Genomic DNA, 24,181 nt, shown 5'->3' with positions numbered 1-24,181 from the left:
ATGAGAAGAAGACTACGACGATGAGGGCCCCACCCACCAACCCTCCATGACCAGCCGCAAATGATGACGCCATCGATTTAGGTTATTTTACCGTAATTTACTGTTTATTTAACATTCACATATGACGCGGTATACTGCTCTTTTTCATTTGGAAGAAAGAAAAAAGTTAAAGAAGGAGTTGATAAAAAAAAAGAAAAAGATTTTGATGATCCCAATATTCCACTCTTACATGACTGTTCAGGTTTGCTGACATCATCCATTAGCCGCAATTTGTTTCGGCTTCCCATACCTTGTTTAGGCCCTTTTAACGGCACAGTACCGTCAGTGCCCAGAACGGAAGAAAGAAAATAAAAGGAGATCATGAAGAAGTAGAAGAAGCGAAGGAACTGAAGAAAAAGAAGAAGAATGAAGAAAAAATAACGCCCAACTAAACACGTGTTTCTCACGTATAACTAATATGTGGGAGTGGTGGGGGGGGGGGGCTATACACAAATCTCTCCTTTATTCATATGCATAACTATAAACATTCTAATATATATTACAGGTATCTGAAATTCGAGAACAGTTCAAATTTGAATTCCTTCAGACAAAAAAAGTACTTTCATAATATCAAATCATTATTGAATTATATTATCAACACAAAACCCTAGTGCAATCATAATGTTTACGTTTTTAACGATTCGACGAGGGACCGACGCATTTGAAAGTTATGCTCAAATTTCTTAAATACTGTCCAGTTTTCCCATTTTAACGTCAAAAATGTTTTCCGGGTCGTATCATCATCTTCGTTTTGTTTCTTCCTGTTCAAAGTCCAGCACTGTTGTCGTCTTTTGCTTTCCTAAAGAATGGAAATAATAAAATGTTGCATGAAAATGGAAGAAAAGAAAAATCTTGTATCTTATAATGTCATTAGAGACGAGGTATTAAAGACTCTTATACGTTTATTTTGCATTTAACCTATTGAATTATGAATTATCATATTCCTCAACGCTTGATTACAGGACAAACCCTGTTCTAGTAGGAAATCGGTTAATATGAATACGATCACAAAGACTATTAAGAAATCAACTAAAGGGTACAATTCAACAATGTCAGAAATCATATTTGGCATGCGCAATATTCCATTGCTCAGCCATAATTTTATATTCTAAAGATGGAGCACAACGCTTTTGATATTGCCTCAGGTTGTTAAAAAAAATAGCGATCTTGTTGAAACATTTATAGTGTTTTCATGAGAGTTTTGGGAAACAGTGAGGATGTAAATTAAACACGATTATTAATTCCCCCTAGTCTGTCGTTGTCCTAAACATTCTATTCAACATCATCACAGCAATACTACCTTGCTGACCAGAGATAAATAGGTAACGCCTAAGGCCATGTCTTGTATGGATTTTGAAGTGAAGACCACCTTAAGATCCGAAACTTACGTTCCCAAAGTCTCCCCTTCCTCGATGGTTTCCGGAAGTCTCATGCCGCGCGTCTCGGGGAAGAAAAATGAGAGGAAACCAGCCGTGATGGCGGTGGTGCCGAAGATGATGAGAGGAGCGGGGTAATAGTAGTCCCCCAGGATGAGTATCATGGGTGAGACAATGGTCCCCACACGAGCCATCATGGAACAAATGCCGATACCAATGCTCCTGTTAAGCCAAAATACATTAAACAAAACTAAGTGTAAATTGCACATTGTAAAGCGCACTACGAGGGCCTACTGTCCTGTGATGCACTATAGAAGAACTTTTTTTTTTTTACTGAGGGCCCTGCAAACGTGGCAAATTTCTTGCAAAAAGATGGTAGTGCCGGCCTAGAATTTGAACCCTCGACCCTTAATTTGATTTGTAGTCAAGTGAATTAACCACTTTATCACGACACCTCCACCATTTGTATGCCCATTGCACAAGGGCCGTAATTTCAAATGCTTCGATACCTATACACTAGTCAAGCCCACTGTTTGAATACTTCATTTTGCATGTCCCCCCCCCCCCCCTTTTCTTTACATTTTCATTTATTACCTTTTTCTCCATTTTTTTAATTAAAATAAAAAATGTTATAAATGACACAATCACATGGGGCTTCAATTTTGCTGGAAGGGTCGTACATGTCACAAAACAATGGCACCCGGTATGCAACAGGCATTAGGCCTGAATGTCCTCATTTGGGAGGTAAAGAATAACGCCTCGTGTGAAGCCGGTTGTATGTCTGATAAATATGCCTACCTGACTGGCGTTGGGAAACACTCTGCAGAGTAGACGTAGACTATGGTATAGGAAGCCGATATTGCCGATTTCCCTGTCAGGGCAACTACTGTGTTCCAAGTACCAATTGCTGATTAAAATTAAAGAGAGAAACTAGTTGAGTTCTGGCTACATTTATAGACTGAATGATCCCCGTATTGATGCTTTTCTTGATGTTCCAGAATGTATGGTGGTCAATACACCCAATCAATGAACTGATATTGTCACACGGGTTTTTTTACCTACAAAATATCAGGCTTCTCTTACCTACACACCACACACACACAAATACACACGCACACACACGTCCACACCAAACACCCTCACTCACCATCCTCCACACACACAAACACCCACACACCCACTATCGGCTTTATCACACCCTTGATAGCTCTCTACGATTCGAAACTCTTTGGAGCGCAAGAAATTGAAGATTCGAGATTCAAGAAAATACATAATTAAAGGAATTAATGATTAAACGAAATATTATGAAAGCTTGGGAGAGGTGTCACATTATCACACTTTCCTTGAGCGATGCCCATAGTGCCCTATGTATATAGACCTACTTTTCTGTAAGAAACTCCCTTTTCTGAAAGCTACATTTATTTACTTCTTTTTTAGCAAAAATTGAGTGAATGAATATACGTACGTAGACCAATGTTGATCAGGCAAGAACAACCACCAATGATGAGGAAAGTAGCGATACTTGGACGACGACCAAAGAAATCGATGGTAAAGATGGCTAAGACGTAACCGACGATCTCGACTGCTCCAGACAGGAAGAAGTTCAGGTGGACATTGAACCCGAGGTCACCGCTACTATAGGTCAAGCCATAGTACACAATGTTATTCACCATCCTATAAACGGAGAAAGTAATTTAAAAAAAAAACAGTTGCGTATCTTGAAACAAGATGCGATTTGTACATGCCATAACAATTGACTAAACTTTTAACCCTAGTTCAATTAGATTTTCGTCTTGGGCTGTTTTGGGGATAACTCTATGAACTAGTTATACAAGAAATGGAAGAGCTACCTTGCTGTATCACACATCATGGCCGCATGGCCATTAATTGGCTGACTTTAGCTCACACATGAGTAATATATTCCAAACATTTATAACAATTCATAGTTTTTGTCGGCCATCTTTGTTAGTTCCTTTCTCAAAGTGTTTCTGTAGATGATTTTACAAAATTCTACAAAAGTCAACTTTCTACGAGTATAAGAGGTCAATAAATGTGCCTCGGAATAGAATTATCTAGATGGCGCTATATAAATGCCTATTATTTTCATTATTATTACCTCTTTTAAAATCAATTCACTGTATCAGCATGCATAAAATTATACCTTACCAGTTATATATAAAGTTGATGGTTCTCCAGCGGAGTACGGGCGTTCTGAAAAGATCGAAGATGCTTGCTTTCGGCACCATACTGACAACTTCCTTGAAAACAAGAAAAGAGTGATACCCCCAAAAAACAATGTGGAACTGTATTTCTTAAAACTATATTTGTGTGTGTGTCTTGGGAAAATGCCGAAATATAAAATCGGCATTAAACTGTCAATCGATATTATAAGGCCTTCAATATCATGCAATAAAATTGTATTCAACTTAATGAGAGCAACATACTACCCCCGGCCCACAACAAAACAATTATATAATTGTGGGATGTTTCAGCGTCTCACTTTAAAACTGAAAAAAAAGAGAAAAGAAAATAAAAGAAGAGAAGAGAAAAGAAAAGAAAAACAAAACAAAATACACAGTTTATTGTAGACCTACCAGTTTCTGTATTTCGTCTTCTGTGAAGAGCGGATCAGGAAGTTTTCTTTTATTGACTTTAGCGACTTTGCGAATAATCTTCTCAGCTTTCTCGCCATTACCGTGAGATAGGAGCCAACGAGCCGATTCTGGTATGAAACTGACGAATATATAGTTTTCGTTAGATGATTGGTAATACTGAAAACATATTTTTCGATTTAAAACTTTCGAATGGACACACATGGACTCTTAGCAAATATTTTCATAAAGTCGGACAAAGTAAAACACAACAAAATAAACAATGTTTTGTAATATTAACTAATAAATACGACAAAACAAAATTTAATTTAAAATAAGCCAAAGTGGCTCACTTCGTTCAACTGGGTTTTCGCGTCGGGTCGGGTTGTGGGGGTACACAAACTTTCATGAATAATCCAGCCCTTCCCGAAGGGTCGGGTGTAACGTTTTAATTTTGCTCTGTGTTTAGTTATAATGGCTCGGTGTAAAAATGTCAGTGGAAAAAATGTCAGAGGTAAAAATGTCAGAGGTAAAAATGTCAGAGGTAAAAATGTCAGAGGTAAAAATGTCAGAGTTTAAAATTTCAGAGGTAAAAATGTCAGAGGTAAAAATGTCAGAGGTAAAAATGTCAGAGGAAAAAATGTCAGAGGTAAAAATGTCAGAGGAAAAAATGTCAGAGGTAAAAATGTCAGAGGTAAAATGTCAGAGGTAAAAATGTCAGAGGTAAAAATGTCAGAGGTAAAAATGTCAGAGGTAAAAATGTCAGAGGAAAAAATGTCAGAGGTAAAAATGTCAGAGTTTAAAATGTCAGAGGTAAAAATGTTAGAGGTATAAAATAAAAACAAAAGCATGTGACAAGTTTGTTATGTTTACACCCGGGTTATATATCAGGCTTATCGAAAAAGAACAGCGAGGGATATTCTGCAGTCGTTATTTCACCGCTGTCTTATTGTATTAGTTAAGTCTTATTTTGAGCGTATACCAAGGTTGTAGTCTTTGTAGAGGAATCTTGTACTTTGAAGCATGCTATCAGTTGTCTGATGACCGCTGGCAAGCTGTGAAAGTCGGAGTACACCATCCATGTCCCATTAGTCTGCCTTATTCAATATTTATATACCGGTATATTATGTTTTTGTATAAGCAAATGGTACTGGTACACTGAGCAAACTGGGGAAAAAGATTTCTAAAATCGTGAAGTTTGACCATGTTTTATAGGCTGAGTTGTCGCTCCATGGTGTAATCATTAAAAAAAAAAACAAGGTTATTTAATAAAAGGATCATGCGACAAATAATCATTGTGATTCAAATTGATGCAAGGATTTTTTTGAATAAACAATGCTTTTCACCAGAATCTTCTTTGTAAAAACGACTTTTACAAATCTAAGCCATGCAAATCTGCCACTGTGTTGTAAGATTACTTTCAGATTAGGAGAAGTGTATTCTGTAATGAGTATTTTACATTGAATGGAACGTCTCAACTCAGTAAGCATGGCTGAGATTTGTAAAAGTTGTTTTTACAAAGAAGATTCGGGTGAATAGCAGTGCTTATTCAAACAAATATTCGCATCAATTTGAATCACAATCATTATTTGTCGCTTAATCCCTTTTAATGACCTTGTTTTCTTTCTCGTTTGCAAGGGGAGAAGAAGATATGTCACGTTAAAGACATCATAAAGATCAGTGTTGTATACGTATATATTATATACACAGGCCAGTAACAGCTATGTAGCTTGTAAATTTGTAAGAGGGAAAATGCTGATTGAAATGATAATGATGAAATAGCAAATAATTGAGGAGTATCATAGGTACCAATTCAATGGATATTTGTATAACAGAGAGCCCCCGTCAGTACTAAAAGAGCCCCCGTGGACAAAAAATTAATTTGAGCCCTGGTTGTAGAGGAATCATGTACTTTGAAGAATGCTATCAGTTGTCTGATGACCGCTTGCAAGGCGTGAAACTCGGAGTACACCATCCATGTCCCATTAGTCTGCCTTATTCAATATTTATATACCGGTATATTATGTTTTTGTATAAGCAAATGGTACTGGTACACTGAGCAAACTTCGGGGAAAAAGATTTCTAAAATCGAGAAGTTTGGCCATGTTTTATAGGCTGAGTTGTCGCTCCATGGTGTAATCATTAAATAAAAAGAAAAGTCAGTACAGCCCCCAAAATAGGATCAGATATCTATGAACCTTCCCCCTCCTACTTCTCCTTCATATTTGAAGATTGTTGGACATTTTAACTGCGTGGCAATGTCTACTATTATATGTAATTTCCAATAAATGCATATTTCCGACAATTCCACTTTCTTGAGGGCTTGGTATTTTGATACTCTGAAACAAGCAGAAAGCCATGTTATCAATGCTAACCGCACCATCACATTCCCGAAGTGCGCGCGTTGCAATAAAATATTGTCGATTACCATTGCGGTATAAAATAGTCTGGGAGAAAATCAATAAGCAGCTTTGTTACTCCGATACAAAGCAGAAAGCCGCACATGTTACATCAATTAAAGAGAAGGTTGAGTTCTGGGGAAAGGTAAAAAAAAAATATTTGTGAGCGTTCAATGCAAGTGTGATAGAACATCAAAGAAAAAAGTCATTCCCTGAAAATCTATTACAAATGACTTCATATCCCAGATATAACAAGTAACATCTTTGTATGGCTGCCCGATTTGTATGCCATATGTTTGTGTAGTCCCATATCAATATCTTTCTGTGTACAGTGCTTGTTACTTTACCAAGACTGGGCCAAATTTTGTATCATTTTGATGACTCCAAAACCTTGCACTACACACCAATACTTACATGTTTATGCTAGATGATTAACCTTCTCTGATTGCTTCCACAAAAAAATAAATTTCAAAATCTATTTTCCACATTATATTATCCTCAGGACATGTACGATATACAACACATCCATTTAGAAAGGAATATAATAGACTAGCCCATGCAGTAGCTGTACGTCTCGACATTCTGAGTGATAAAAGTGCTGAGATATTATGACGGCACTCATTTGTTTTGCTTGTACCTCTGACATTTTTACCTCTGACATTTTTTCCTCTGACATTTTTTCCTCTGACATTTTTACCTCTGACATTTTTACCTCTGACATTTTTACCTCTGATATTTTTTCCTCTGACATTTTTTCCTCTGACATTTTTACCTCTGATATTTTTTCCTCTGACATTTTTACCTCTGACATTTTTACCTCTGACATTTCTACCTCTGACATTTTTACCTCTGACATTTTTTCCTCTGACATTTTTACCTCTGACATTTTTACCTCTGACATTTTTACCTGGCACCGTTATGATATACAAAACTTTGAAGCGTATTACACTCGCACTTTACGTCATCACTTCAACAAAAACAACAACAAAAGACTGCCGCAGTTTATACCGCTGCATTCTGTACAAGACTTTACGATTCGTGATCACACGGCAGAACTTACGGCATGAGCAGGAAAAATAGAAACAGGGGTCCAGAGATGAGCAATTGCAGAGTCCTCCAGTAGCGGACAAAGTATGTAATGGTGGCAAGAGTCATATAGCCCAAGGCGACGAAAATATGGATGGTAATTCCGGTCACAGTCCTCCATTTTGGTGTAACGAACTCAATACCTGTAAGATGAGCCGATGGCACAATCATAGACGAATGGCATCCACAAATCCCTTTCTTAACCTTTTTAGATAGCAAAACAGCTTTATTAGTCGAAAAAAAAGAATCTTTGGAATCTACATAATGGGACCTTAACCTCTCCCTGATAATGTGAGCACTTTAACCCCCCCCCCCCCCGAAAAAAAAAAGGTTCCGCACGGGAGTTGTACTGTTCTTGAATCTAAATCGTGCTGAACGCCATACATGTTATAGGGCTACACTGTAAAGAGTCTATTTCGGAAGTTGACCCTCCGATTTTGACACATATGTGAATGGGCTACCCTGTCAAAAGATTAGAAATAAATAAATAAATAAATAGACATGATAACACAACAACATGGCTTGTAACGATCACGCAAGTAATAACGTTAATTATCACGTTTTGAGTGCTTTCGTTGAACACACTTTCTGATCTACAAAGTATTACAGTTTCAATTTCAGTTTCAGTTTTATTTTCATTTTCAAAAGAACATTAAACGATTGTGAAGAAATATCAACCTTCGAGACTGTGACCAGACCCCCCCCCCCTTTAAGAAGGGGGGGGGGGGGTCGATCCAGCTACAGCTTCTCTGGCCGGAACTGACGATAACCTAGATTATATGTTAATTTAGAATATATATATATATATATATATGCATATATTATATCTTTACAAAATCAATATACGTCATTACTAGTTTCAATAACAAACACTTTTGTTTTCTTTTTTCAAGTGGTAAAATACGAGGAGAGTCACGGCTCGTACTCGCAAACGCGTGAGTATTCGTGATTTACCGGTCTGTAAAAGAACGAAATGGCAACCCTACTCTTCGGAGACTCGTAGATTAAAATACTTGTATCTACGAAAGTACTCAAAACGTGATAATGTGATCACGCGAGTGTCCGTTACAAGCCAAACAATGTGGCTTCACTTTGAAAATAGCACGTTACCTATGATGAAGGCAACTTGTACCACAGATTTGTTGCCAGCCGCTTGGAAGAATCTAAGGACATTATACACCCAGAAATTGGGTGAGAAAGCGACGAGAACACCAAAACCAGCCTGGATACCAAGGCAAATGAACAGAGTAGGGTATCGTCCAATTCTAAGGGGACAATGGTGCATAAAAAGGGAAGTGAAGGGGTTTTAAACTAAAAGGTAACGATATCAAAATCATTGATATTATCTGAGGGTGTACTTCACATCTCGATTTAATGATGGATTGGTAAGATTTTAAAGGGTACATGTGAACCATTAGTTTTGACATTTTCAGCGATATCAAGAAATCGGAAGAACATGATCAAGTGAAATATCGGGACATTCTCATTAGACAGCTGATATCACATGATACCGACAATCCACGATAACGGCAAGGTTTGTTTACCGAACCTACAGATAAACTGTCAGAATAAAAGATAAAGACCAGTTATGGTCATGCGATTGCATTGTGAAAGAAACGTTGTGGAATCGATCAGAAAAGGTTGATCTAGCATGTATTGGTGTGTACTGCAAGGTTCTGGAATCATCAAAATAATAAGAAATTTGGCCCAGTCTTCGTAAAGTTACAAGCACTGTACACAGAAGATGTATATGGGACTACGCACACGTGCGCGACACGTGCGTTTATCTCTCACATCCCAATAGATAAACTAATTTACCAAATATATCAATTAGTAGGCGGTTTCCCGGCAAAATTTTCATCATCGTGTATTATTCAAAACATATTTTTTTCACGTCAGTGGTAATAAAAGCTTCCATTTCATTTTTTGAAATTGGGGCGTTTCCAATACTGGTCTTTACCTTTAAGGACAGCGATATTGACACATCGGCCTCTTTGGTTGTAGCCTTGTAAAATATGGAGTCAAAAATAAGTATAGTCACGTTCTTTGCTGTTAAATATCACATGTAAACAGAAGAAAAGCCCGATAGTCATAGGAAATACAAAACATTATCTAAGATGACAATCAGTCACAGCATTTTCTAGCATGTCTCGCATGAAGATCTGTATCACTAGCTATTTCAATACCATCATGACTGAACGGATTTAGATATGAACTACACTAAAATTGAAAACATAAAAAGACAACTGTGGACTTACTTGTCTGCAAGGACCCCAAAGAAAATAGATCCAAATAAATAGCCAGAGTAAAACACAGATTGAGCGTAGTCGGGCAAGTGTTTCTTGTCACAGACTAGATCCCACTGCAAAATGATGACAATGTTTGATTTAGGGTCAGTATTAAATGGAAATCCAAACCTCAATAGATAATTACTTTAAGAGAGGGGTAGAAAATAAAAGAAGGAGCCTTGTGAAGTTTAAGCAATATCGAAGAACAACACCAAAGATAAATGAATGAATTTTTGAAAGTTGTAATCATTATACGTGTGGGCTCTTCAATTGGCTGAATGGGTAATATCACTGTGATGTAGTGCCGGCTAACTTTCCAATTTGTTTCAACACACACAATGACTCAAATGTCAATGTTTCAAAATGTACTAGGATGGCCTTTTTTTTGGAAGGATTTTGAGAAGGGATAGAGAAGGCACTGAGGAGAAAAAACAGAAATCAATGATGTTTTCTACCATCAGTAGAGTTGTTACACAACTCTTGGCGACAGATGTCTGCACTATGTAAGCATTTCAACATTTTGAATTTAAGGGGGATCGAAAAATGCTTTCATGAGAGGGATAGAATGTTACAAACATTTAATAGGAACAACTGACATCTTGTATGATGGATGACTTCAGCTGACTCTTATCGTGTTCCCAACCATCTTGGCACGGGATAGTGCTGGCGGTTCCATTCATCGATGGGTCATAGGAAGGATCAAACTCTATGCCTTGATGTCAGAATGAAAGGAAAAAATGAAAATAATATGATAGACAATAAGTGGGGAGATCTTTTTGATTGAAAGGAAGCATCAATCAGCTTGTATTCCACAATTTTACGTTAAGTGAATTCACATCAAGAACGGTCTTTATATTCATAAGTTGAAAGGATAATAAAAAAAAAACATGACCTCTAAATATTTTCCACGTTGACGCTGATAAACGAAATCAATCAATCATGATTATCGCAAACGTATTCAACAATATGAGGCATTTGCAAACAGCAATATTACAGACATTTCGAATTAAGACAGGACACCGCTTTTTCAAAACCATTTTGTGTTTACCAAACAACTTCAAATGCCCAACAGTGTCAATTTTCAAAAGAAAGCTTAAGAAATATCTTTTTTATAAATGTATTGCTTCCTGGGCGAAATTTCAAGTTTTAACATATTTGTGGCTTACACCCAGTAAATAAGATCGATTGATCGTGACTGTGCCATGGACCAGTGATGGCCTGGTGGTAGAGTCGCTGCCCGGCAAGCAGTTAGATGGCAGGTTCAAATCCCGCTGGTTCCAGGATTTTTTCTGACTTGTTTTTTCAATTACAGATCGTTCAATCGATCTTATTTAAAGAAATATCTTGTTAATGAATATGTATAACTAGGATTATTTTTACATGAATGCCTTTTCTGTTGTTTTTTTTTAAATGTAATGGATTTGTCTGGTGTAATTCTTGATATTGATGTTTTGTGTTATTTTAATCTCTGTATTTCTATCTCGTGTTTAGTGTATTTAAGAAACTTTTTATGTAAATTGTATTATCTTTGGGAATAACCTTGACAGGCCTTTGGCCTCTGTTTCCCCCACCACATTAGGATTTAAATTGAAGATGTTTCATTTTAACGTTTGTTATTGTATATATGCATATAAATTTTATTTGTGTTTTTTAAATTCAGATGTGGAAATAAAACTTTAACTTGAACTTGAATTTACCTGTGATGTTATACATATAGCATTGATCGTAGACCAGTTCACCATCGTCCCCGTAACTGACTGGGATGCTGCCGTTCTTCTTCGCCTCCTTGCAATCCGTGGGTGACAAGTTCCACTCGCTGCAGTTTGCGTCCCAATAATCTGTCTATTAAACATACACACGCACAAACATAAATACACACTTTTTTTAAATTTTTTTTTAAACAATTTTGTTTTATTTCTCCAGATGTGTAATACAAACCATGACATACAATTGAATAAAATAAACGTGTTCAATATTGATTCTTTTACATAAACATAATTAAACACAAACTTATTTGCAGTATAATATAACTTAGCAACAAAGTAAACGTATAAGTACCTAAACATAATATGTCAATTGTAAATGTTATTTACTTATATATTACAAAAAAAAAAAAAATCTGGAGATAATTTTACTGAAACAATCCTGCCCCCTCCCTGCCCCCTACATCACACAGACATACTCACCCTCTATCACACAAACATACTCACCCACTCACACACATACTCACCCACCCACCCACCCACCCCCCCCCCCCCCACACACACACACAGTACTCACTCAGTGGACGTCTGCCAACATTCTCAACACACAGACACGCACACACGCATACACACACGCACACACACGCACACACACATGAAGTTAGAACTGAATTATTCATACCCTTACCGAGTTTTGTATTAGTTTATGTATTTAAAACATATTATTTGTCCTGATTATTGTTTTTTGAGAATGTTACACATTAAAGATTACATTTAAAAGAATTTAACAAAGGCCCTATTTCGACATGTTTATCTTTCATTCTTGAGTTTAATACAATTTTGAGTTCAATACGAAATCTCCCCTCCCCTCCCCCAACAAAACTATAAAATGAACCATCATATTTACAAGGTATGTTTCAGATGTCATCAGTTTATATAGAGAGAAGAACTTATTTATAAATTATTGAAATTTGTAATCACTACAGATATGGGCTCTTTTTGTTGGCTGAATAGGAAATGTCTCTGTAATGTAGTGGAGGACAATTTTAACATTTATTCCAGCTCTAAAAGTTACGAAATTGTAAATTCCGTTCCTCTTCATTTTCTTTTTCTTCTACTTCTTTTTCTACTTCTACTTGTTCTTGTTCTCGTTCTTCTTCTTGTTCTTGTTCTCCTCCTTCTCTTCCTCCTCCTCCATCCCCTCCCTTTTCCTCTTCTTCTCCTTCTTATTCTCCGTGTCAAATCTTACCCCCTTTTCGTTTACCTTTTCCTTTTAAATTTATTATATATTTTTTATTTGGTTCGCAGTTCCCCTCCCCTCTCCTTACCTTACACCAATGATCTGTAGTCCCAGCTATAAAAACCTGTGTCATGGAGTGAAATGCGGTGGAAGCTGCCATCAAACATACGACCAGATAAACGCGTCTCTGATAGGGACCGAACGAGCCCAGCTCACCAAGAATATCGTCGAAACGCATCCTGGCTATATTCCAGAACTTAAACGAAAGATAAAAAGTGGTACTTTGAAGGCATGCTGGCTAGCAAGCCATTACAAAAAGAAATTGTCGGCAAACTGGTCCGACTCCCTCCCGAATTAAACTTTGTTTTGAGATGAACATAACACAATAACATTATAAGCAAGTAAATAGGTAAATAAATATACAGTCAAACCTGTCTATAGCGACCACCATAGGGAAACACAAAAAGTAGTAACTGTAGACAGATGGTCTTTGTAAACAGGTTCCTTTAGTACACATTTCAATGAGAATCCATTTTCAAAGGAAACAAAGAATGTGGTTTTTGCAGACAGGTGGTCACTAAAGCAAGTTTGATTGTATAAATGAATATATGAATAAATATATGAATATACACATAAATAAATAGATAAATCAATCAATCAGTCAATCAATTAATTAATTAATTGATAGATTTCATTTTCATTTCATATATCATTTAGAAACACAAAATAAAGCAATGTTACATGTTGACATGTGCAGGGAAAGTTTGATAATCTGTTTTTTTTTAAATCTTACAATAAATAAAAAATGTACAACATGACTTGGATCATAAGAAGTAACAATTACATTAAATCGGTCGAACTGAACATAAGGTATATACCGTACAGAGGTTGTGCTATTAAAAAAAGAGGATCGAGAAAATGTTGTTTCCAAAATAAGAAGAATAGGCCGAGCTGAGATTGACACGATAAATAGGCCGAGAAAAAAAATCACGTATGATTAACAAGAAGTTTTCTCTTTAATTAGCTTGAGTTAAAAGGAATACATAATTTTCAGTTGAGTTAGATCGGTGGGGGGGGGGGGGGGGGGATTCAACGGCTTCAATCCGGTAAAAGTGAAAATATGATTGGTAAAAAGGACGTGTTCTAGTCCTTGGTAAATGAAACGAGCCAGATTGCGACGGGGAAAACAGATATTAGAATCATCAACAACAAGTAAAAAGGGTAATTGATTTGAGACATTACGAAAGCCATGTAAAGAATGAAAAGGAAGGAAGAATGAATCTTACCAGCTAGCTCGGCCTTTAGGAGATTCGATCAGAACCGCAAGACGAGTTAATGTGCAATGTTTCAAAAGGCCAGATTATATACACATCATTATAAGGCATTGGCTAGCCAATTGATGAACCGTGATAAAATGGCAAGGAGTGGCATACCATGAGTCCAGCATTTAAGGTGGGCTGGAATCAGAGGGGGGGGGGGGGGGGATCGGTCTTTCGAGGTATACAATATAAAACAAAACAGCCACCAAGTGAGGAGGGAGATAGGATGGGGGTCTCCTTTCTCACGCTGTCTCCTTGTATCCTTTCTTCCCCCTCTCTCTCTCTCTCTTTCTCATTTTTATCCCTCTCTCTTTTCGTTAGATGGGGGTGGGGACAGATGTCTTCATGCCTCCCTCGTAACTAAACAAATGAATCAAAGTACAGTTAAGGTCATACAAGCCTTCCCTTTCCGGATTACGTAAGTCCGTAACAAAATGTATACCCAAAGTCTGGTATAGCTTACATAATGTCACCCTGAAATCTATCTCATCATAATCTACTAAAGTGGGATATACCTTTTTTTCTTAAATACACACTCATGGGCGTAGATAATCGCACTGCTGTGTACAGGCCGGCGAGTAAACATTGTTTAGAGGTCGCGAGAGGAGCCAGAGCATATAACACTGAGTTCCTATAGGACATATATTTATTCAGATAGTCATATCTCAGCCAATACTGAACATATTCAATTGGTTTCCGACATTTGGACATTATTATTGATGCTCTTTCGGAAAATGAAGAAAAAATTGAGAAATTCTCAAAATAGATTTTTGATGACGTCACACTTCACCACTCTATAAAGGATAGTTAAAATGATGATCTAGGCCTAATAAAAGAAATATGAGAGAGGAATAGAGACAGAACGAAAGAGAAACAGAGACAGAGAGAGAGTGAGATAGGGTGTGCGTATGTGTGTACGGGTGTGTTCTTGTGTGTGTGTGTTTGATAGAGAGAGAGAGAGAGAGGATTAGGGAAAGAGAGGGAGAGAGAAAGAGAGAGACAGAGAGACAGGGAGAAATTAGAAGACACAGGGACCCCCCCCCCCCACTCAGTGTTATTTAGGGTACGCGTATGCTTGTTCCCTCTTTTTGAAAGCACCCCCTATCTGAACACTGCCAACATTTCCGAACCCCCCTTTCACGGGCTTTGCGCGGGCTTCTCCTGCCTTGGAGACCCCCCTAAATTCGGAAATTTTTTTTACGAGTTCAAAGAGATGAGAGAGAAAAAGAAAAAAAAACACCCCCTTATTAAAGAAATCTCCGGGTGAAAAATCAAATACACCCCCACCCCCCCCCTTTTTTTTTTTTTACAATTCTTGGGCCGGACTTTGTCGCTCGAAAAGTACCCCTTTACCGGACATTTTGGAAACACGCATGCGGTCATTCCGACCCTAAGTGTGGGGGGGGGGGGGGGGGTGGCCGAGCTCAGAGGTCGGTTTATAAACAGAAATTTAACATTGCGTACATAGAGCACATAGCCTAGCTAGATAAACTTTATTTTGCAACTTTTTACTCCTTGGATCGAAATGTGACTTCTTCGAATTGAGATGTTGCCACTCAACAGATCAAATCTCGGCCATCCGACATTTTGCTCTGGCGACAACAGTGTGTTAAGTGACTCGGTATTAAACATTGCGTCAGATTCTGAAACAAAATTCTGGATTTATCTCATGCTGCAATCACATTATAAACCTTTAGGTCAGGCAGGAAACCCATTACTTTTACAAGCCGATCGCCTATCTGATTATCAAGATATTTATGATTGGAAATTGATAATTCTATTTTTCGTTTTCCTGACGTTTTTTTATAACACGACAGTTTTTTGGTGGAAATGAGTTTGGTAAAACCGGTCACTCAAAGATTTTTTGTTTTTTGAGGCACTTTATGATCATTTTGAAGCGCAATTTTTTTTTAGGGCATCAATATATAACACCATATCACAGACACTGATAGCACGTAGGCCCATGCATCTTAGATCTAACATAGCATAGGGTTAAGCGTAGGATTGCAATCGGATTTTCAGTTAAGTTCAGGGATAGGGTTAGGTTAAGGTATTGTGTTTGGATCGGTATTAAAGCTCTAATTTGGTAAGCATAGGATACCGACGGCGGAGGAATTGTCACAGGAGCAATTAGTGTCGTCCAACCGCCATTAGTAACATTGTGAACACAGAGGCCAATAAAAACTATAACTAAGTATATGGATTTTTTGTTTTGTTAAATATTTTAATTCATCAAACAAAATAGGTACATTGCACACAATTATATGTAAGAAATAAGGCTCTAGCAACTATTAAAGTGCATTGTTAAGAGGCAAAAACGGAAAATGTATTGGTATTGTGATAAAACATATTGTACTGAAATATTTTAAAGTCTAATTTAAAGGCGTCGTTCAGAAATGACGCGGCAAAACCAGGGCCGTTTTTATGATGACGTAAAGTCTGATACGCGTCGCACCTATATGTATCTTATAACACAGAGCTCAGTGAACATGCGCAGGACCCTTGTTGCGCACAGCTTTTTTTTTTTTTTTTTGCGGCGGTTTACCGCGTCATATCTGAACGAGCTTTGACAGGACCGGGGACCCGTTTCATAAAACTTTTTATCTACAACAAATGCTTACTTTCTATGATAAATTTGCACTCAGCCAATCAGACGCCTTGATTTCAGTACCTTATAACAATAGCTTGTAACTTGTTATTGATGTCAAGTTTCATGAAACAGGGCCCAGTGGGGAAATCCGGGTCCAGGCATAAAGGGGGCAATGACGCTTGGGAAGGAAGGGGTGGCATTATGTCTACTGGATGGATGAAATGCGAATTAACAAGTTCATCGATTGGGAGGGGAAGGGGGGGGGGGTCCCACCTGTCACATTCCTTGCCCCTTTGACCTTTCTATTCTCGTTTATCTGTTTTCTCGTGTTTTGTTTTATGGGGTGTGGGCGGGGGCTGCCTCAGTGCCCCTGTATCACTATCCTGTAGTTACGCCATTGAATTGGACGGAATCTTTATGAACCGAAAATGCAGTAAAAAAAAAATAGAAAGAGCCCCCACATTTCTTACCTAAAATATAGAAACATCCAGACATAGATATACAATAGGTCTCAACACTTTTACAAATATGTACTCAACATCACCTATAATACCTTTTCCATTCAATCCATATTCTTGTTGAGTTTCACAGCAAACTAAAACACGCGCATGCACAATTTACAATTATTTATGACAGAATGTAGACCGACTACATTTAAGCTACGTCATATAAAACACCTTTTTCAAACTACAGCAGTAGAAAGTTTCACATATTTGACACTCAAGGGGGGGGGGGTTGTTTCACAAAGATCCTAATTCGACCTTAACACTAAGTTGGATTTGAAAATTATGGAGAGCCATTTGTAGCCTTAAAATTCAAATATTTTAGACTGTTTATTAATTCTACATCAAGTACATGAAATCTCCTTTATAATAAAAAATATGCATGATTTGAATCAACATTTTATGCCTTTTAAAATAACTTTTACAAAATATTTTCATTGATACTAAACGGCTTTCCATTATTTTTAAGTCCAACTTAGGATCTGGGTGAAACAGCCCCTGGTAGATGATACCTTGAAATTTGATCCTCAGACTGAAGTTTGCACATCGTAATGTTGAAGGATGTAACATTTCTTTGCAATACGTTTATGACTATTATACTGATATATAATGATACTAAATTTGATTTTAATTTTTGAAAAAAAATCAAGCCCACGAAATATGTGTTATACCAAAGATTATTGTATATCGCAGTTGAATTTCTAGAGTAACTCTTGCAACCCAGAGACTAAGTTATGATAATGAGTTATTTAAGGTACAATTTTTGAAAATGTAAAGCTTTATTTACAAAAATCCAAGGAATATTTGAAAGATTATTGAAAGGATAACCATGGAACTTAACATCTCAATATATTTGACAATCTTTAACTGTCCAATGTGCAAATTGCAGTCTAATTCGGCTTTAACCTGCGTTATAAAATATGTATATGTCAAAGTATTCGCTTTTTAAACCTAGAAATTTCATCACCCTTCAAAGTTCAAGTTTATGTCACGATATTTGTTATATCCGATGCTAGCTGTATTTTGCTTGGAAGACTGGGTCCGTCTCGAAAAGAGTTGATATTAATCGCAACCATATATAAGAGATAGGATACTGCAAACTTGCGATCAATCGTAACTCTTTATAAGAGAGGGCACTGGGGTGTTTCACAAAGATCCTAAGTTGAACTTATCTCTAAGTTGGACTTAACAGTTATGGAAAGCTGTTGGCATCTATGAAAATATTTTGTAAGAGTTATTTTAAAAGGCATAAAACGTTGATTTAAAATCATTCATATTTTCTATTATCAAGGAGATTTCATTTTCTCGATGTGGAATTTGAAAAAGTCTAAAATACTTGAATTTTTGCTTTTGAATACATTTAATTTTAAGGCTACAAATGGCTCTCCATATTTTTTAAGTCCAACTTAGAGATAAGTTCGACTTAATTTGTGAAACATCCCAGGTATGGTAGTGGGGTCATACCAGTCGAACGACTGGTAACCGGTCTTTTCTTTTTCCACTGCCAGGCTGACGATGATAATGTAATTTATATATCATTTCAAATCTGTGAAAGGTCATTAGCCCATCCGGGAATAATTCAAAGAAAGGTTTGCACTTCTATTTATATCCAATTTTTTGTTGTTGTTGCAATGACCGTAACATAATTATGCAGTTTATGTCCATTGCACACGAAGCGTTATTACGATTGCGACATTGCGTGCGTTAATCAAGCCTGTGAAGCTCATTATCAGCCCCTACCGGAATATAACTTCAAACTTTTCATACGATATCGTCCTCACATAGTGCGTCAGAGATCAGTTGCTGACGCAATCCTATGTCAAGCACCAATAACCCCTCTTGGGCAATATTAAGCCACAAGGTCACTTTCAGTGATGGTGTTTTACTTAGGAATCGACCGTTGTTGCATCTGCAGGGGTGGCAGTCAACTCTTCGGTCGTTACCTCTGTATTCGTCACCCCTGTGTGAGTATCTGCGGTAGGTCCGGTCTGATCCGAAGAGTCACTCGTGATGAAGCCAGAGGAATCAACGGTCGTCATGACAAACGTGAGCTCATCCTCCTCCTCCTCCGTAGTGACTTCTTCGTTTGTGGTAGCAACAGGAGAAGATGTGGTCGTGGCGGTATCGGTGGTTGATGGTTCTTGCGTTGAAGTGATGTCGACTGTTGGAGTCTGGGTGGAAGGAGTCGTGGCGGTATCGGTGGTTGATGGCTCTTGCGTTGTAGTGATGTCGACTGTTGGAGTCTGGGTGGAAGGAGTGGTGACGGTATCGGTGGTTGATGGTTCTTGCGTTGTAGTGATGTCGACTGTTGGAGTCTGGGTGGAAGGAGTGGTGACGGTATCGGTGGTTGATAGTTCTTGCGTTGTAGTGATGTCGACTGTTGGAGTCTGGGTGGAAGGAGTGGTGGCGGTATCGGTGGTTGATGGTTCTTGCGTTGTAGTGATGTCGACTGTTGGAGTCTGGGTGGAAGGATTCGTTGTGGCGCTGACAGACTGTGTGGTGGTACTTGCATCTGTGGTTGTGGTCGGTACATTAGTTGACATGGAGGTTGCAGCCTTGGTAGCGAAAGTTGCCGCAGAGCTGGCAGATTGTGTAGTAGCAACTCCGGCCGTGGCTGGTGCATTAGTAAATGTGGAAGTTGTTGCAGAGCTGCCATGTTGTGTGGTAGCAACCCCGGCCGTGGTTAGTGCATTAGTCAATTTGGAAGTTGCTGCAGAGCTGCCAGGTTGTGTGGTAGCAGCTCTGGCCGTGGTAGGTACAGTCGACGTGAAGGCTGTAGTAGCCTTTGTGATTGTAGATGCTGCAGAGCTTGCATGTTGGATAGTGGCAACTGCAATTGTGGTAGGAGCATTGGTCGATATGACAGCTGTTGTCGGTGTGGTTGCTATCGATGCCGCAGTGGTGGCCTCGGATGACGAGCTACCAAATTGGATGTCTGTAAATAAAAGAATAACAGAAAAAATCGAAACATTCGGAGGACTGACTACTTAACTTAACAATTCGACTCCATCATGGCTTATAGAAACATCAAGGTAACACCTTTGTTGAAAGATCTGCCCCTAGGTTATACATTATGGCTTCCATATAACGGCGGAGAAGTGATTATACAACACATGTACAACTACCTGAATCGAAAACATCTTCGCCTATTGGGTGCAAAGTAAAAATTACACCTTTTTTAAAGCCGCAGAAATTGTCCTTTTGTCCTTGCAGCGTTGCTGCAGCCCCAACACGCTGAATGACGCAAAAGGGAACAAGATGTGCAGTTATTTATAATAAAAGTATTCTGTTTATGTATGGCGCTATCCAGGTGCGTACGCAGGAATTTTTCAAGGGGGGGGGGGGGTTAACATTTTTAAATCGGGCCGAAAATTTCGCATCGACTCAGCCAGCCGCTGAATAAGCGGGGGGGGGGGGGGGGGGTAAGAGGACACTCTTTTTTTTTTTTTTTGGTCCCAAAAAAATTGCATCGACTCAGCCAGCCGCTGAATAAGCGGGGGGGGGGGGGGGGGTAAGAGGACACTCTTTTTTTTTTTTTTTTTGGTCCCAAAAAAAATGCAACGACTCAACCGGCCGCTGAATAAGCGGGGGGGGGGAATATTTTTTTTAGTTTTTTTTTTAGGGGGGTTTATACTCATAAAAATACCAAAGAGGAGGGGGTTTAACCCCCCAAACACCCCCCCCCCCTGCGTACGCGCCTGGCGCTATCACATTATGTCTCTGTGCGCTCCCAAAGGATTTTAGATATTATGAATATCAGAATATGACCCTTACTGTAGCTCCAGAAAACAAAGCGTCAGTGCATGCATGTAAAGAATAAATCTTGACACTTGAAGCCCAAGGTGCCTACAACGTGACAGTATTACCCTGGTTGTAGGCTAGCTGCCCTACGGCGCTAAAGTATTCAACGAATAAATTCCCATCAGGTATCTACTTATTACAACTGGGTCGAGTGTGGCAACTGTAGATCAATGTCTTGCCAAGGGACGTTAAAGCTGCTGGATAAATTCGAACCCCCTATATTGTGGTACACTAGACTGCAACACGTATATAACTGAAACTTAACAACAAGACAGTAAGGTGATCAAACTTTAGGATAACAAAATTGTAAGCATCCAACATGGTGCAATGTTGCATACTCCCCGCCAAAAACAAAACAATTCAAAAACTTTCATTAACCTACAAGTGAATGTTAGTTGTCTGTGGACAGTGTAGGAGAAATAATAATGTGTAACCAATCTTGCAAATGATAGTTCCTTTATTAACACAATCCACACAACCAAATTTAGTTACATTCTAAGTTTTTAAGTCGTGATAGTCGAATAAAAAATATTGGCAAAAACTCTCTAAAACCACACTACAGAAAGAAAAGGATTTTTTGTTTTATTGGGGGGGGGGGGGGGAGGGGTGTTTTCACTTACCTGTTGCGAAATAAACAACGGCTAGTGCGGCACCGACGATAATGAGGGTAGATAAAATAGCTATGGTAGCGATCATGAACACAGTACTCCCTCCAGCTCCACCACCGGCTCCTGCTCCTCCCCCTGCCCCGCTCCCTGCTTCGAGGGCTCCATAATTACTCCTATCATTGATGGGGTGGACCCGGGTGTTGTGCTGGAACGAACGCCGGGGTGAGTGACGGGGCGACTGCTGGGGCGCACGGCCGTTGTCGTTGTAGGTGTTCTGGGTGGAGGGCTGTTGGTCCAATGTCGGGCTCCAGGCCTCCCGAAGGACTCGTCGCGGATTTGAGGATCGCCGAAAGCCCTCGGAGAACTCACTGCGTCGTCGCAAAACGAACGAAAGAGAAAATTTGGATTTATGTAGATACTGACTAACGTGAGTCCATCAATATGTGGAGGGGGGGGGCACATTTCTTAATCGGAAAATAAAATGCATGCATATTTACAAGGCTATACTGATTAGGGGGTCCTGGCATCTTCGTTTTTTGTCATTTTCCCCTTTTCCCTTTCCCTTCTTTCTTTTCTCGCCTCCTCCTTAGTGAATTTAATCTACACGAATGTTACCCCTGAGCTACAGCAGTCACTTTTTATCCAGCCATCAGAATTTCATTCGAAGAAAAGCACAACATTGGACGAACGGATTTGACAAAATTCACAAGCAATCGGTGAAACGGTAAAGCCACTGATGCAATGATGCTGGATTGCCCTTTCATAGTTTTCAGATATTTCTCTTCTTTTTTTTCCCCCCATCATTTACCTTTTTCATCATACTTTTTTATAATTTGTTTTGTTTAATCATGAAAATTATCTTCTAGCCTATATTCTGTTGCTCTCTGGTTTCTTTTTCTCACCTTTTCTCTTACTCTTTTAATTTCTTTCAATTATAATTCGTTTCAAATAGACCTTGATCATCTGAACAGAGGGACTAAAAAACCCACCCAAAACATTAGAATTTAGAACAATAGTTTGAATTTTACAGTGAATCTAGAATGAATCTAGAATTAAAACGTATATACTATGTCCGGAAGACAGAATAAGACCAAAGAGAAAACTTTCATTATTCTAAAATTTTCGGGTTTTTAAAAACAAAGAACGACAATTTGGATTTTTGCAGATTTGGTGTAGCTGTCTGAAAGATTAAAATTGGCACTGTATGTCGTCAAGAGTAAAAACTCAAGAACTTTTAAAGAAAGAAGGAGATAATCTTAACGTATTTTATGAGGTATATGTATTCTATGAACAATAAATAGAATTGCTACAACGAAGATACCGCTTTTACATTCGTCATCACCAATATTGACTTTTTATTTCATATTTTGTGGTTTTATTAACCGCATGAATTATTCACTACACAATCGGGTTTACATGGCCCGACAGAAAGGAACGTTGCTGTTGAATTGATTATCGCTAGGATTTTCTGTAAAAAGACATAAAATTCAACTAGAAAAAATGCAGGACGGTAAAGTTATACCCCGACAACTGTAACCAGTCGATCGGTCGACTTTTTTGCAATATTGTTCCTTGAATCATATAAAGGTAATTATTTTAAATACACAATAAAGTGAACCGAGCAAATGGCTTATAAATTAACTTATTTTATTTAATTTGGGTAAAATCTAGGTTGATTATTAAATATGTCAGAGTATTAGGGCCTGTAATAAATGTTCATATATAAATCAAAATTATCTCATCGATGAAAAAAGAAAAATAATTTGTAACAAATTCGTTAAACGAAATGTTTTCTTTGCGTTGATGAAAATACACATAAAATATAAGGTGATGCGATAAAAGCTAGAGCTCATAAACTGGAACAAATAGGTTATGAAAAATGAAGAAAGAAGATTATAATTGTTCACGAAGAGAAAGAGACACATCTTACTTTTTGTTAAATTCCGAAATGATAATAATGAAGAAAAAAAAGATATTATTTTAATGGGAGTCAGCGCGTTCAAGATTGAAGACAGAAGACCGATAATACCTACTTACAAATTTGACGTCAGACCTAGCATGACTAGCTACTTTGAGATGGTCTCAGCTTTTCCTATAGGATGATTTTGTTAAAATACATAAATCAATATTTAAGTAAACTTTTATGGTTATAATATTTCTACCCACCTTGCTGACATGTTCGCAACCTCTACATGGAGAAAAGATCTCTATAATTGACTCAGCAGAATATATTTCTCGGTTATAATCCAATTAGGGCGCCATGATGCCGAGATGAATCAACCCATCTTCTGCTAGTCCCCGTGTTTTTTGATAATGGCGTCTATTTGGAGCGGTTACTATATACAACCAGCGACATGTCTTGTGTAAATACTCGCGAGATGAAAGAAAAGGGGACAAGTTGGTACGATTGAGAAAAAGAAAGAGTAAACAGACAAGTTGCTAGAGGGATTATTCGTCCGAGGGGGCACTGATTTGTATGAGAAGAAATAGAAGCCATCTAAGGGTAGGGGATGGCTCGATGGTGTAAAGGAGATACAGAGGTAAGGGAGGGGGGCTGATGGGTGGAAGAAAATGAGATAGTGGCAAGGACGGGATTTTGACGATGAAAGGATTCGGATCAGGAGAAAGAGAAAGGGGA

At 38.2% G+C, this 24,181-nt stretch overlaps 2 protein-coding genes across 2 annotated transcripts; both read right to left on the bottom strand.

Annotated features, from left to right (window-relative positions):
• Positions 1-12: 12 nt before the first annotated feature.
• On the bottom strand, positions 13-14,077 carry LOC592117 (organic cation transporter protein). Its single transcript, XM_030995524.1, has 13 exons — positions 14,009-14,077; positions 12,811-12,978; positions 11,477-11,621; positions 10,376-10,491; positions 9,750-9,853; positions 8,602-8,756; positions 7,466-7,634; positions 4,010-4,148; positions 3,582-3,673; positions 2,881-3,089; positions 2,214-2,322; positions 1,428-1,637; positions 13-838 (listed from the first exon to the last, which is right to left on the bottom strand). Exons 2-13 carry the CDS (start codon positions 12,958-12,960, stop codon positions 805-807), a joined length of 1,632 nt encoding a protein of 543 aa, XP_030851384.1. The 5' UTR covers positions 12,961-12,978; positions 14,009-14,077; the 3' UTR covers positions 13-804.
• A 4,443-nt stretch (positions 14,078-18,520) lies between these two features.
• Positions 18,521-23,926, bottom strand: LOC115927994 (integumentary mucin C.1-like). Its single transcript, XM_030994436.1, has 3 exons — positions 23,710-23,926; positions 21,556-21,911; positions 18,521-20,069 (listed from the first exon to the last, which is right to left on the bottom strand). The coding sequence occupies exons 1-3, from the start codon at positions 23,718-23,720 to the stop codon at positions 19,021-19,023; spliced, it is 1,416 nt and encodes a 471-aa protein (XP_030850296.1). The 5' UTR covers positions 23,721-23,926; the 3' UTR covers positions 18,521-19,020.
• Between the last annotated feature and the right edge of the window lie 255 nt (positions 23,927-24,181).

Source organism: Strongylocentrotus purpuratus, unplaced genomic scaffold (assembly GCF_000002235.5).
Source record: "Strongylocentrotus purpuratus isolate Spur 01 unplaced genomic scaffold, Spur_5.0 spur5_scaffold_21, whole genome shotgun sequence".
Taxonomy (NCBI): Eukaryota; Metazoa; Echinodermata; class Echinoidea; order Camarodonta; family Strongylocentrotidae; genus Strongylocentrotus; species Strongylocentrotus purpuratus.
This window is presented reverse-complemented; position numbering and strand designations above follow the sequence as displayed.